At 56.4% G+C, this 13,676-nt stretch overlaps 5 protein-coding genes across 5 annotated transcripts; 3 read left to right on the top strand and 2 right to left on the bottom strand.

Moving 5' to 3' along the window:
- Positions 1-1,885: 1,885 nt before the first annotated feature.
- Positions 1,886-3,460, top strand: ISF_06409 (Amino acid transporter, transmembrane; the record flags this gene model as incomplete). Its single annotated transcript, XM_018850013.1, has 3 exons — positions 1,886-2,069; positions 2,165-2,600; positions 2,662-3,460. 3 exons carry the CDS (start codon positions 1,886-1,888, stop codon positions 3,458-3,460), a joined length of 1,419 nt encoding a protein of 472 aa, XP_018702990.1.
- Positions 3,461-3,561: 101 nt separating this feature from the next.
- Positions 3,562-4,457, bottom strand: ISF_06410 (short-chain dehydrogenase; the record flags this gene model as incomplete). Its single annotated transcript, XM_018850014.1, has 3 exons — positions 3,562-3,915; positions 3,950-4,272; positions 4,382-4,457. The coding sequence occupies 3 exons, from the start codon at positions 4,455-4,457 to the stop codon at positions 3,562-3,564; spliced, it is 753 nt and encodes a 250-aa protein (XP_018702991.1).
- A 1,165-nt stretch (positions 4,458-5,622) lies between these two features.
- Positions 5,623-7,038, top strand: ISF_06411 (integral membrane protein; the record flags this gene model as incomplete). The annotated part of the gene is made up of 4 exons (XM_018850015.1): positions 5,623-5,986; positions 6,042-6,109; positions 6,177-6,649; positions 6,714-7,038. 4 exons carry the CDS (start codon positions 5,623-5,625, stop codon positions 7,036-7,038), a joined length of 1,230 nt encoding a protein of 409 aa, XP_018702992.1.
- Positions 7,039-7,209: 171 nt separating this feature from the next.
- On the bottom strand, positions 7,210-9,581 carry ISF_06412 (Major facilitator superfamily domain, general substrate transporter; the record flags this gene model as incomplete). The annotated part of the gene is made up of 11 exons (XM_018850016.1): positions 7,210-7,572; positions 7,654-7,885; positions 7,945-7,987; positions 8,047-8,129; positions 8,201-8,442; positions 8,507-8,549; positions 8,616-8,823; positions 8,888-9,001; positions 9,068-9,160; positions 9,241-9,261; positions 9,320-9,581. 11 exons carry the CDS (start codon positions 9,579-9,581, stop codon positions 7,210-7,212), a joined length of 1,704 nt encoding a protein of 567 aa, XP_018702993.1.
- Positions 9,582-11,840: 2,259 nt separating this feature from the next.
- On the top strand, positions 11,841-13,649 carry ISF_06413 (Six-hairpin glycosidase; the record flags this gene model as incomplete). The annotated part of the gene is made up of 4 exons (XM_018850017.1): positions 11,841-12,146; positions 12,215-13,090; positions 13,168-13,493; positions 13,559-13,649. The coding sequence occupies 4 exons, from the start codon at positions 11,841-11,843 to the stop codon at positions 13,647-13,649; spliced, it is 1,599 nt and encodes a 532-aa protein (XP_018702994.1).
- Between the last annotated feature and the right edge of the window lie 27 nt (positions 13,650-13,676).

The raw sequence follows: 13,676 nt of genomic DNA on the forward strand, positions 1-13,676 counted from the left end.
CCCAGACAATGTACGTCAGACTAACGAGAGCCAGAGGCAAAATGCGGGTTTACAATTATCTGGCCACCAATTGGCCTGGTTGTGGCTTGTGGAGAAGCAGTTTGTCGGTTGAGCGGCTTTCATTGCCACTGCCAGCTAACCAACCCTATTGACGGTGGTATTTACAAAGAAATACATTGGCTCGACCGAATTTGGCGACACTGACAGCTACTTTGATTGGCTATTAAAATGACGAAGAACCCTTTTTCACCTAGGTAATCTGTACCTCCGGTACGCAGGTATTCACAATGGCAATGAAAACAACTCTTTGCTTGTCTACGGCTTAGCTTCCGACCCAAGCCGGCCTAGTTGGGAGGCTGGGCTCGGTAGTGACTTGTCTCTCCAGGCTGTTTATATGGGCCGTTTGCGGGTGGATGCTCGGCTTAACAAGTACCTCGGCCATCACGCCGTAAACCTGCACACGTGCCGGCACAGCGCCGTTTCCCTTCTCCACCGGGCGAACCCGGCACTCTGGGCAGACTGAAGACAAAGGCGTCTGGTAAAAGCGGCTATCGACGCATCAAAAGGGGATTGCTGTCTTGTGAGCTGGAAAGGGAGGGTTTGTAGCGGTGTGGGTGATGGGTGATGGGTAGGGCTGGAGCTGGATCGTGGTATGCATGTTGGCGTGCATTTGATCTGACAGAGCCTTTCCGCTGCAGCTTTAACCATTTCCAACAAACAACAAACAAACAAGCACAACGTACCATTTGAACACCGCTACATCCAACATCACTACGCAAAGGCCTCAATCGGCAACACACTCATACTCACACATTTAAACATCTCTCGAAACAACCACGCATATTGCCATGCACGCCAGGCGTTGCTGACGTGGTCATCTCATCAGATTCCCGCCCTACCCTATACTGCGAACGCAAACGCAATGGCCATCAAACACAGCCCGATAGAGCTCGACTTTGCGAGGGGGGCACAAGCTCTGCTTGGACGACAATGCTCCACGCAATACCGATCTCCCACCGCAAAACATAAAATAGCTACGGGCCACTGTCTCATCTCATCTCGGAACACTGGGTACATACCGGACACAATGCCGGCAACCTCGGTCAAGACGCCGGAACTGCGCCCGTATCGGAACCAAGCCCACCCTGATTGCTCCGATACAGTCTATTATCACTGTCAACAACAAAAGCTCCCTCATCTCCCCCACGAAGATAATCAACCGTCAACAACCGGAACTGCCGCTATCTCTCGCCATCTATTCTGCCACGGGGCGACGCTGGCGTCAGCCTCAACTGGGATGTTGCTCACTGGGCCGTAGCGCCAGACAAGGCGAAATGTACAACTTGACCTTCATGGGAACCCCTACCGTTGTGCGAATCGCGCTCTCTCCCGCCGCTGGTAGAAGCCTCTTTAGGATTGCCTCTAGAACCGCTGAGTGGTCACCGAGTTTGCGGCTATGGGTTAGATTGCAAGTCTCTGTGAATGAGATAGCCCTAGGGTCGTCTGCTGAGGCTGACTGGTGGCATATTACTACACTGTTATCCACCAAACTATGCATGCTAGACCCATTGCACTACCCAAGGCTAGAAAATCCATTGGGGAAGAAGGAGGACGACGCAGAAACTTATTAGGCCAGGGAAAAAAAGTCGATGCGCCGGTGGTGGCAACCCACATCCATCCCTTGCGGTTGTGCAGGGTGAGTTGTCGGTGTGGACTGTGAGCAAAGAGAAGAGAAGGAGAAAAAGAAAGGGCAGCACTTTGTAGACTGGTCTTTCTGTCATTCCAACATCTCCAGATGCACGCGATACCGATTCATCGGGACCACCCAACTCGGCCGATTGGGTGAGCGCCACACGTTGCTTGTTATACCCACCAACCACAGCCCATGGACAGCAAGAGAGAGGAGGCCATTACACCGGTGGCGGCGGCGCCCGACCGACCGAGCGGGAGCATCGACGAGAAGCCCAAGCTGGCACCGGGCGAGTCCTTTGAGGTCTTTCGGAAGGAAGATGGCGCCGTCGACTTTCGCACCCTCGAATGGGTGCCAGCCTCGGTCATCTTTATGAAAGGTGAGCTTAGCCCAGCCCGCCGCAACAAGCAAGCAAGCAGCTTGATGCCATCATTGCTCAACAAGCACCCGCTGACAACATCCCTCGTGTTGTAGCGCTCTTTGCGACTGGCGTGCTGTCCATACCCTCCGCACTGTACACGCTCGGCGCACTGCCCGGCGCCATCAACGTCGTCGGCTGGTGCCTGCTCAACACGTACTGTGCCGTCGTGCAGGGCGCCTTTCGCGCGCGGCACCTGGACGCCGGGTGCCACTCGATCGGCGACATGGCCGCCGTCGTCGGTGGCCCGTGGCTGCGCGAGGTCGTCGGCGTCCTCTTCCTCCTTACCTGGTCCATCGCCTCGGCCTCGGGCGTCTTTGGCAGCGCCGTTGCGCTCAACGCGCTCTCCAACCACGCCGTCTGCACAAACTATTTTATGCTAGTCGCCACCGTCGCCATCTTTGTCCTTGCGAGCGTGCGGAAGCTGCAAAAGATGGCCTGGCTGACCTGGGTCGGCTTCCTGTCCATCTTCATCGCCGTCCTCATCGTCGTGTATGTCCTTTTCCCCCACACAATCCAGCAACCTACGTTAATTTAATCTCCCCCTCTACAGAGTCGCCGTCACGGTTCGCGACCGCCCGGCCGCTGCGCCGCAGACTGGCGACTTCGATCTCGGCTACCGCGTCATCGGCGACCCGGACTTTGTCGCCGGCATCACCGCCGTGGCCACCATCTTCAGCGCCGGCGCTGGCACGTCCGCGTTCGTCCCCGTCGTCGCTGAGATGCGCCGGCCGCGCGACTACAACAAGGCCGTGTACCTCGCCATGGGCGTCGTCAGCAGCTCGTACCTTGTCTTCTCGCTCGTCGTGTACCGCTGGTGCGGCCGCTGGGTCGCGTCGCCCTCGCTCGGCAGCGCCGGCGGCACCGTCAAGATGGTCGCCTACGGCGTCGGCCTCGTTGGGTTGCTCGTGAGCGCCTGCATCTGGGTGCACATGGCGGCCAAGTACCTGTTCGTGCGCCTCCTGCGCGGCTCGCGGCACCTGCAGGCGAACACGGCCACGCACTGGGCGACGTGGCTCGGCTGCACCTTTGGCCTCTCCGCGGTGGCCTTTTTGCTGGCCGTCGCCATCCCCATCTTCAACTACCTGGTCGCGCTGTGCGGGAGCTTGACATTTGCTCCGCTGGCGCTGGGCTTGCCAGCGTATCTTTTCATCTACGACCACCCCGAGTGGCGAAAGGACGGCAAGTGGTGGATGGCTCTGGTCTACTGGCTGAATTGGCTCCTGATTCCGCTCGCCGCATTCTTGACGATTGGCGGAACGTATGGAGTGATCCAGGGCGTCATCGATGCCCACTCCAAGGGTGACATGGGCGTTGCCTTTTCTTGTGCCGATAACTCTGGATCTGTATGATCAGAGGCTTGCTCACGAACGTATCATGACTGCATAAATCTTTCCCATGCGTGTATAGAAAATAGACCTATAGGTAATTTGACCGGTGGCGGATGAACACCTCAGTTGATTGTGTAGCCTCCATCGACTACCAGCGCATGGCCCTGAACAAACGACGCCTCGGGCGAGCACAGAAACAAGATCGGCCCCGCAATCTCGTCCGGCGAGGCCATGCGATTCATCGGCGCGATCGGAATCGCCGGACGAACCGCCTCCTCCAGCTCCCTGGTGCCCGTCGTCATCGGCGTCGCCACGATGCCCGGACACACGCAGTTGACGCGGATGCCGTCCGGCGCGTAGTCGACCGCGTCGGCCCTCGTCATGCCGATGACGGCCCCCTTGGACGCGCAGTACGGCGCGGCGCCGGCCTTGGCCACGAGGCCCAGCTGGCTCGCCACGTGGACGACCGCGCCGCGCTGGCCCGGCCCCGGCCAGCACGTGCCGGCTCACGAGCCAGGCGGCCCGGTAGTTGACGCCGTTGACGCGGTCAAACTCGCTCGCGGGGGTCTCGTGCGAGCGGCGCGGCGCGCCGAGCACGCCGGCGCACTGCACGAGGTAGTCGACGCGCTGAAACGTCTCGACGACGGCGTCGACGAGGCGCAGGGCGAAGGCGTCGTCGGTGAGGTCGCCGTAGAGGACCAGGACTTGCGCTTGGGGGTTGATGCGCAGGATGGAGGACCGCGTGTCGGCGAGCGTGCTCTTGTTGATGTCGGTGATGGCGAGCCTGGGGCATCCGGCTCTCGCAAAGGCCCTGGCCACGGCGGCTCCGATGCCTGTTCCCGGTTAGGGTTTGTTTGAGGATGATCTTTTGCAGTAAGTGATGTTCTAGCTAAGAAAAGGGGGTGGGCAATATGAAAAAAAAAAGGTCATGTATAATATTACCTGTGCCGCCGGCGCCGGTGATGAGCGCGACGCCCGGAAATCGCTCCGGAGATGAAGTCCCTGTTTCGGCTGACATGGTTCTGCGGGCAAGTAGAGTAAGTCTCACTTGTAGATATGAACTCACTCTTTCAGCTCAAGGTCCCCTTTGCGCTGTGACAAAGGATTCGGCCCGTACGCTTTCTAGGCCTTGTTGATGAAATACTTTTTGACCCTCCGGCTATGCTCAAGTAGCTCCTTCGCAGTCCTGTCAGCCCTGTCGGCTGCTCAAGGACGGCGTATTCTGTGCAACCCAAAGCTCTCTTCTTTCTGCCCGACACTAAGCGGTAATACAGTTACGTACAGACTGAGTGCGGTGCCCTGCACATGTGAGACAGTCAAGCACCAAAGACGGCTCGGATTCGAGATTGCTCTCGAGAGCATTTTGACGTTGCCGGCAGCGGAACTGTCCGGAGAAGCATTTTTCTATCCACCAGACGATTCATCAACTACGACTTGTTTCGTCTCTAGTCCGGCGCATTTTGCCGCTGAACATGCACGTTAGCGTTGTGACGTCGCTATCCGAGGATCCATCCCATGTTGAAGAGTTTTGAGTACGTACCAGTCCGACGTACCCTTTTTGTAATCCATCTATCCATTGCGTATTTATTACGCTTTGTGAGCTCAACAGCCAGTCGCAGACGACGATCCCAGCGTCCCGGGATCGCGTCCCCGCCCGGCAGAGGCGCCGAGGCCAAGCCGGTCCTTCGTCCCAAGTCCACCAGCAGACGGGACGACACAAAGATGGACACTTTTTTCTTTCAAATGATCGATATGTAATAGTGTCTCTGTTTTCTGTACTTGGAACCATGCTAGAAAGATTGACCAACGTGGCCGGCGGACGGGGAACAGCTTACTGTTGCAGCACTTGGAAGGCTGATGCAGCACCATGGCCCGTAGCTTTACCCTTACTATTTTTATTACCACCCCTTGAAAGATGCTTCCAAAAGCTCTCTCGAGACCCTTAATGGGCCCCTTTTTTTCTTTTTTTCTTTCTTTCTTTCTTTCTTTCTTTCTTTCTTCAACCCGTGCGGCCCCCAACGCAAGGAACGCCACCCGCTCCGGATCTCTTCTTGATCCAGATCCAGCATCGCTGACCCGGGCCGCCCCCTGTACAGATCATTCTCCCCTTGCTTGTGTGAAATATGTCACAAAGATAGCAGGGAATTCATTTACACACTTTCTCTTCAAATTTCTTGTTCAACATGGCGTCGCCGTATCCTGGTGTCGCGCCACCGCCGCCCGGTGTAGTTCCGGACTTGGAACACCCGCAGGACGGCTATCGGTCGCTTTTGGTCGGGTGGCTCGCAACAAGTATTGCCCTGTCGACGTTTTTCTTTTTCATGAGAGTATACGGAAAAGTGTTTGTCATGAAGAACGTTTTACGAGAAGATGGCGAGTCTTTGTTGTCAGAGTGTCTCGACTCCTGTGTTGACCTTCGTTCTAGTCACCTGTGCCCTAGCCTGGGTAAGCAAGGACTGGAGGTGCTCTGTATCCTTCGAGCTGAATCACTAATACGAGACTACATACAGAGTCTTTTTATGATATACACTGCATTTAGCTCCATCAGTAAGTCGGCGCCATCACCTGCTCATAAGTCATTGACTGACGGTGACCATCATAGGCGTCAAGTATGGCCAAGGCCACCACGCCTGGGAGGTCTCACTAGAAGACAACTCCAACATGCGCAAGGTAATCATAGTCGACAACAGCCATCAAGCTGTCAAGAAAGCTTGGAGGATGCTAATCGATTTGACAGTGGCTATACGCAGGCACAGTCGTCTACTGTCCCGCCTCGTACTCTACCAAAGTCACCCTCCTCCTCATCATAGCCCGCATCTTCGCCGTCCGGCCCTTTGTCGCCCGCGGCATCTACATCTTCATGGCGCTCCTCTTCGTCGCCTACTTTCCCATCCAGATGGTCAAGATCCTCGTCTGCAACCCGATCCGAGCGTACTGGGACATGAGCGTCCCCGGCACCTGCCGCAACCAGACCCAGCTCTTCTACGCCGACATCTCCCTCGCCATGATTACCGACCTCTTCATCCTGATCCTCCCAATACCACTGACGTGGAACCTCGAGGCGCCCCGGTCCATGAAGATCAAGATCATGCTGCTGCTCGGCGCCGGAGGCATCGCGACGGCCGTCACGACCTACCGGCAGGTCCTTGCAGTCCACTTCATGCACACGAAGGACCCGACAGCCGATTTTGCTGTAATTATTGTCACGGTGTAAGTGATGAATGCTTGCACATGTGCAACTCGTGCCGTGGTTTGCTGACTGGGAGTTTGCTAGCCTGCTCGAGCTCTCGATTGGCCTCGTCTGCTCGTGCTTGCCCGTCTTCAACATGCTCGCCGAGCGATGGAAACCTCCACAACTCTTCAACTTCAAGGGCCGCAAGGCCAAGGTTAGCGATCCGAATAACAACCTCACGTCCATAATCACCATTGGCAAAATCGCCCACCGAGACGGTGTTAGAAAGCGACCTGAGACGGACCTGGAGGGCTCATTTGAGCGACTGGAGGATGGCAGTCTGCAGGGGTCGACGGTCAATCTCGACAGCCTAAGCTCCAAGAGCGGCACGTTGCACTCACAGTGCAAGGAAGCGAACCAGCAATGATTGCTATTATATTAATTTGGAAGAAAAGAACATCGTGGATATTGTAAACACTACAGCAAAAGATGCAAGTAAGCCAAGGTGTAAACCGTGAGCTGGACCGGCCAGCCAAGATTGCTGCTGGGCTGCAATGGTGCTCGCATGTTGAATGCAGAGCGCAGCGAGCGTCTATAATCACGCCGTGGCAGTGCTCTCAGCCTTCTCGTTCTGCGACTCCTGAATCTGCCGCGTGCTGTAGTACTCGGCCGCCTCGCGCTCTAGGTACCGGGCGTTGTCCCGCTTCGCCTTATCCGTGTCGACGAACCAGAGCGCGAAGCAGCCGACGGAGCCCATGGCGAAGAGGAACCAGTAGGCGGCGTTGGTCCGGCCGTGGGCGCGCTCGATGATGGCCGAGGAGATGAAGGGCCCGATGAAGCCGGACGTCTTGCCGACGCAGTTGAAGAGGGCGAAGAAGAGAAAGGCCTTGGGGGCCGGAACGACCTCGGAGATCATGGTGATTTGGTAGGATCCCCAGGCTGCGGTTTGGAAGTTCCAGGCCTGGGTACGGGGTGTGTTAGTTGAAGGGGTTCTCCGTATTTTTATACTGATGGGAAAAAGAAATAAAGAAAAAAATAATACCTGTGCGAGCCAGAATTCCCAGACATTCTTGAACCCAATCTTGTCCGTAAACAGACCTATGCCTCCCCACAGACTCGGCACGAGAGTCATGCATGCGCCGTAGAAGACGCCGGCCTTGACAGAGAAGCGGAACTTCTTTTGCAGAAGCAAGACAAAGACGGTACCTGAGCCACCAGACAAGTCTGCAACCAGACTCATGGCGTTCAGCTTCAGAGGCGAATAGTTGATGACCCTGCGGTGGAGAGCGTCAGCGGTTAGTTTAGACGGGAGAACGGGCAAGGGCAGACGAACTCGTTCTGGAGAATGCCGGTAATGTTAAAGTAGGTTCCAAAGGCTACTTTTGCGTTAGCAGACTGACTACTTCCTCAAATTGAATACAATCGATTGACTTACTCTCCTGCAGCATGAAGAAGGCGAGGAGGTAAAGCAGACACTGGCGGAGCTCCTTTGCCGACTTCATAGCACTCCAAATTTGTCTGCATGTAGAGCCGCGTTAGTTGATCCTTGATTTGCTCGGAGAGCTTCTCGCTTGAGAGACGGCACGTACTTGAAGCCGACGGACCAGAAGCTGGTGCCCTCGGGAAGCTGCTGGCCGGGCCTGTGCTTCTGGACGAGGAAGAAGGGCACGGTGCAGATGACGGTGAGGGCGCCAAAGTAGCCCATGAGCACGTTGTACGAGCGGATGAGCTTGACCGGGGTGTCGAAGCCGATGCCGGCCGAGATGCCGACGGCGATGGCGTAGAAGACGACGACGAGGGCGGAGCCGGTGATGTTGCAGAGGTTGTAGAGCTAAGGGAGTTAGAAAGAGCCGTGCAGGATGGCACCTCTGGTTTCTGAGAAAAAAGTATCGTACCTTGGATCGCTCGTAGGAGTCGAGTTCGGCGTGCTCTTCGGGGCTGCGAGATGACAGTTAGAAGAGGGGCTGCCGACGCGGAACGTGAACAAGCTGCGTTGGAACGTACGACTTGACGCCATCTCGCACGTCCTGCTCAGACTTGAGCACCTTGGGGAGGTTATGCACCAGGCTAGGAAACGTGGCCGTGTAAAACGCCGTGGCAATGTTGGCGGCGAGCGATCCGATGACGTACAGGGCCTGCGCGGCCTGCCACTGCCCAGGCTGGTTGATGCCGCACATGGCAAACTGGCAGATGTAGAGGATGCTCTGGGCGACTGTGATTTTTTGCAGGTATTAGCGTGCAATTCTCAACATGTAGCGTACAAGCTGGTGACTGACTGATCATGATCCAAGGGCGCCAGTTCCCGTAGTCGGCGTACGGACCGACGGTCAGGAGCGTGACGAGTTGGGCGGCGAAGAGGATGCCGGTGATGTCGAGGAGGAAGGAGTTTACTGTCTTGGTTAGACTATGCAGAAAGAAGTATGCTGCGAACCCTTTGCGGATAGATGGATACTTACAGTTGAGATGCTGGCCGCCCCAGTGGACAATCTTGTCCGGAAAGGCCTGGGAGGTGAGGGCCTGTCGCAGGGCACCACCGTTACCACCAATGGCTAGGACAGATCATGGCATGATTAGCTGTACTGAAGAAAACAAGTGATGCGTATACTGTTGGATTCTATCGTGTACTTACGAGCGCCATTGTTTGAAAAGTCTGCATAGTTCCGTGGCTGTTAGCAAGTGCACCATCTCGGAGTTCCCTACCGGCTTACAGTAGATGCAAAAGAAAATGTACTCCCACTTTCCCGTCGGCATCACGCCGCCGGTGGTGGGAATGGTGTGCTGCTGCTGGATGAATCCCAGCGCGCCCTTCTTGTGCAAGTTGGGCACCGACCCATTGCCATTGTCACTGCCGCCGGGGGCGTCCTCGATGTGCTCCTCGGCCGGCCGCTTCTCCTCGGCCGGGACGTGCTGCGGGTCGGACCCGGCGATGGGGTCCGGGTTTCCGGGGGAGGTGCTGTTGCTCTCCGCCATTGTCTTTGCTGAATGTAAAAAAAAAAAAAAAAAAAAAAGAAAAGAAAAAAAAAATGGCCCAATGTTTAACCTTGGCAGGACCGGGGGGGCGAGTGATGAAATAAGCGACAGCGACGGCTCGGGGGGAGGAGGGGGCGAAGAGACAGTTCTCTGTCTTACATGGTTGTCCTCGGAATCCTTTTTTTTTTCCTTTTGCAGTGTATCCCAATGTCCTTTTTGCCATTTCGGCTGGGTGCCTGGCTGGTTGGCTCTTCCCCGCATTCGCAGGGAAGCACCCGCTGTTGGGGATTGGAGCATCAGGGAGCATTGGCGGGTTCCTTGCTGGATGGTGTGAGTGGCTCGCATCATTTGATCCTCTGCATACGAAGCGCATCAGCCCCAACGGGGGTTAGACATGAGGTGAAGGATTGCGACGAGGACTAAGGAGAGAGAGGTTGAGCCGACGCATCACCGAGGCCATTGTGGCGGTTGTTGGGCTGGTTCACGGGGGGTCGACGGAGGGAAGGGCGCACGATTAATTGCATATTAGCCTTTTTTAAAAGTCTTCATTACGGCCTTTGTCAACTTCACCGGTGCTCTCTTCTGCGTGGGAAACGCACATCGCGAAGCTCTTCACACGCCCGACCTCGACACGGCCAGCTTGGTAGCCGAGGATCAGCGGACTTTTGTTCTTGAATGACATCTCTTGCACAGAAAGCTCTCCAGCCAGTGGTAAGCTTCAAAAGTTGGCGTGCCACCGGTAGACTTCGCTGGGCGGTTTAACAGAGACACCAACGGTGATACCAACTGCCCGCCCGCTTACCCCGTACCACTCACTGACCTTGATTTGACGGCGTCAACGATAACCAGCCGAACCGAAATGGTCTCGTCTGCCTCCGTGAACCCCCCACGGCAAGTTCCCCACGGGGAAGAGGCTTGGTGGCTTATTATTAACCGGGACGCCAAGAGCGCCTTGGTCTGGGCGATCGCCGTCCTAACTTGTAGTTGGACCAAGTCAACCCCGCACAGAGGACAGGAAGTCGCCCTTTTACTTTCCCGAAGGATCATTCATTCGTGCGCTTTTGGATCCTTTTTCCATGGTGGCTTGCTGGCTTGCTGGAATACAAGGGAGGCGACGCCATAGTCCTTCTGACGACGTCAACGACGGGAATGACAGTTTCCGTATAGTTTCCTTTGGCTGCTGCGAAATCGGAGAGGGTTCGGATGCGACAACTATACATGGCGTAAAAGTTGCGACAAGATCATCATCGCTAATAATACAGGGCGCAGCCGGCTCACAACAAATGGGTCTCGCCCGTCCAGTCTGTCCAACGCCAAGTCCATCCAGCCTGGTCAGTCGCGAGCGAACTCCCCCGCTCAGCAAATACCACCCCCCTCTCTCCCTTTGTCCTTGTTCCAATGATAAGTCGCGGAAGAGGCCGAGGCAAACACAGTGAGTCTAAATTTCTAATCTTGGAGATCACCGTCACCATTACAGTCCTGCTTCGCTGTACGCCCGCTAAGAAAAGTATTTGCTTCAACTCGCCCGACAAACATGATGAATTTTTTTTTGGTCTACCAAGTTCGCATTGCAAATTCCGTCTTACCCTCCAACTGGCCTACCTACATCACGAGGCCCTCGCCTAAGCTCCTCACTCGGCACACCCACAACAGGCATGTCATCCCCCCATTTGCCAGTCATGATTGGCGGCATCGACAGCCTTCCCCGTTGGTGGCTTGGTAGTGTGGGCTACTAATCGAGAGATACACCGAGCTCGTGCATGCAGACATGATGCCTTGCTGTGTTAGTCGCCTTTCAACACACGAGATGGTTACAACCACTGCAGTTCGTTACCAAGGCCAACTCTTGGGGAGAACCGAATGGTACCACACTAGCAGGGGGGCCCCTTCCTTTTATCTACACCGCAAACAAAACAAAACCCATGATCAAGTTACTGGCAAGTACACTGGTCCGTGTGCAAAGTCTCTCACCTTCTAAAGCTGCAATAGCGCATATCGTGGGGTCATGATGGATGGAATGAGACTGTTTGTCGGCCTGACAAACTGCATGCTTATTACTCCGCACGACTCGTCGAGTTGGAAGCCACAGTTTTACCCGTCTAGTGCACCATCATGCTGCAACTGTATAAATAGGGACAACTGCACTGCTTTAATCGCCCTCGTGGTAGTCACCCTGATCATCTCCAGCTCAAGGCCAACGATACTGCAGTATAATTCGTGAACCTGCGGATCGACCAAAAAAAAACCATCAATCGGAACATGAGGTCCGCCATTGCCCTGGCCGCGCTGGTCGGTCTAAGTGCCGCCGCCGACTGTCCGGCATACGAGCAGTACGCCCGCGAGCGCCACGAGCCATTCTCGGGCGGCAAGTACAAGTTCCCGTCCCAGCGTCCCTCAAAAGAATGCCGCTCCTTCGTGGTGCCCGAGGTCGAGCGCGTCATCACCGACATGAAGGACAAGGTGCATGACCCGGACCTGTACCAGCTCTTCCTCAACACTTGGCCCAACACGGTGGACACGACGGTGCTGTGGCAAGGCAAGTCGGCCGACAACGCAGAGGAAGAGGTATGCTATCATCAAGGCGAGACTTGCTTTTCTTCAGTTGGCCGGCCACTAACACTCCCCGACTATAGCTCGCCTTTGTCATTACCGGTGATATCAACGCCATGTGGCTGCGCGACAGCGCCAACCAGCTGCAGTCGTACAAGCCCATTCTCAACGACACGGGCGCCGTCACCAACGACATGGGCGCCGTCGCCAACGACACCAACACTGTCGCGGCGCTCTTCCGCGGCGCCATCAACCTGCAGGCGCGCTATCTGCGCAAGAACCCCTACTGCAACGCCTTCCAGCCGCCCGCCGAGTCCAAGATCCCGCCCGTGAACCACGGCAAGCGCGCGGCGCCGGCAGCAGGCAACAACCGCGCCTTACCCGGCCAGGACACGGTCTCGCCGCCGTACGACCCCGCCGAGGTCTGGGAGTGCAAGTACGAGCTCGACTCCCTCGGCGCCTTTCTGCAGCTGTCGCACGACTACTACGAGGCGACGGGTGACGTCGCCTTCTTCGGGCGGTTCTCCTGGCGCGAGACGGTGCGCGTGTTGCTCGACACGGCCCATGGTCTCACGGTCGGCACGTACGACGCCGAGGGCCGCGTGCGCCAGTCGCCCTACACGTGGCTGCGCGAGGCCAACACGGCGACCGAGGTGGTGGCCAACCGCGGCGCGGGAAGCCCCGTGGCCGACGGCATCGGCATGATCCGGAGCTTCTTCCGGCCGTCGGACGACTCGACCATCTATCAGTACTTCGTACCGGCCAACATGATGTTCGCGCAGGGGCTGCGCAACTGCGCCGTCATCATGGAGAGCGTGGACGCGGCGCTCGCAAGGGAGATGGGGGCCATGGCGGCGAGCATCAGAAAGGCGATTGACGAGTATGGTGTGGTCAAGCACCCCAAGTATGGCGAGATTTACGCGTACGAGGTCGACGGCTTCGGGTCCGTCAACTTCATGGTGAGTTAGAGGTTTATGTGATGGCAATGTGTACCCGAAAGCAGCTGACTGACACGTGCATGCCGAATCTTGGATAGGACGATGCCAACATCCCTTCCCTGCTCAGCATCCCGCATCTCGGGTATGACAACGCTGGTAGCGCCGTCTACAAGCGCACGCGCGACTTTGTTCTCAGTCGCTCCAACCCATACTTCAACACGGGGCCGGTCATCAACTCGACCGGCGGCCCGCACTTGGGGCCCGGAAAGGCCTGGCCGATGGGCGTCATCATGCGCATCATGACGAGCGACGAGGACGATGAGATCATTCATGGTCTTGAGACGCTCCTTGGTTCGACCAGTGGCCTAGGCTTGATTCATGAGTCGGTTAATACATTTGATGATTCGAACTGGAGCCGTTCGTGGTGAGTCTCCTGCCCGTCGTCTGCCGCGGCAAAAGAATCATGCAAGCTAACGTTGTCCATGATAGGTTTGCATGGGCCAACGGCCTGTTTGGGCAGATGCTCATTGATCTTTCGAGCAGGAAGCCCAAGATTCTGGAGCGAAGCTTCCAAGGCTGAAATTACAGGATACAGGGCCAGACGCGA

Source organism: Cordyceps fumosorosea (assembly GCF_001636725.1).
Source record: "Cordyceps fumosorosea ARSEF 2679 chromosome Unknown scaffold_16, whole genome shotgun sequence".
Classification (NCBI taxonomy): domain Eukaryota; kingdom Fungi; phylum Ascomycota; class Sordariomycetes; order Hypocreales; family Cordycipitaceae; genus Cordyceps; species Cordyceps fumosorosea.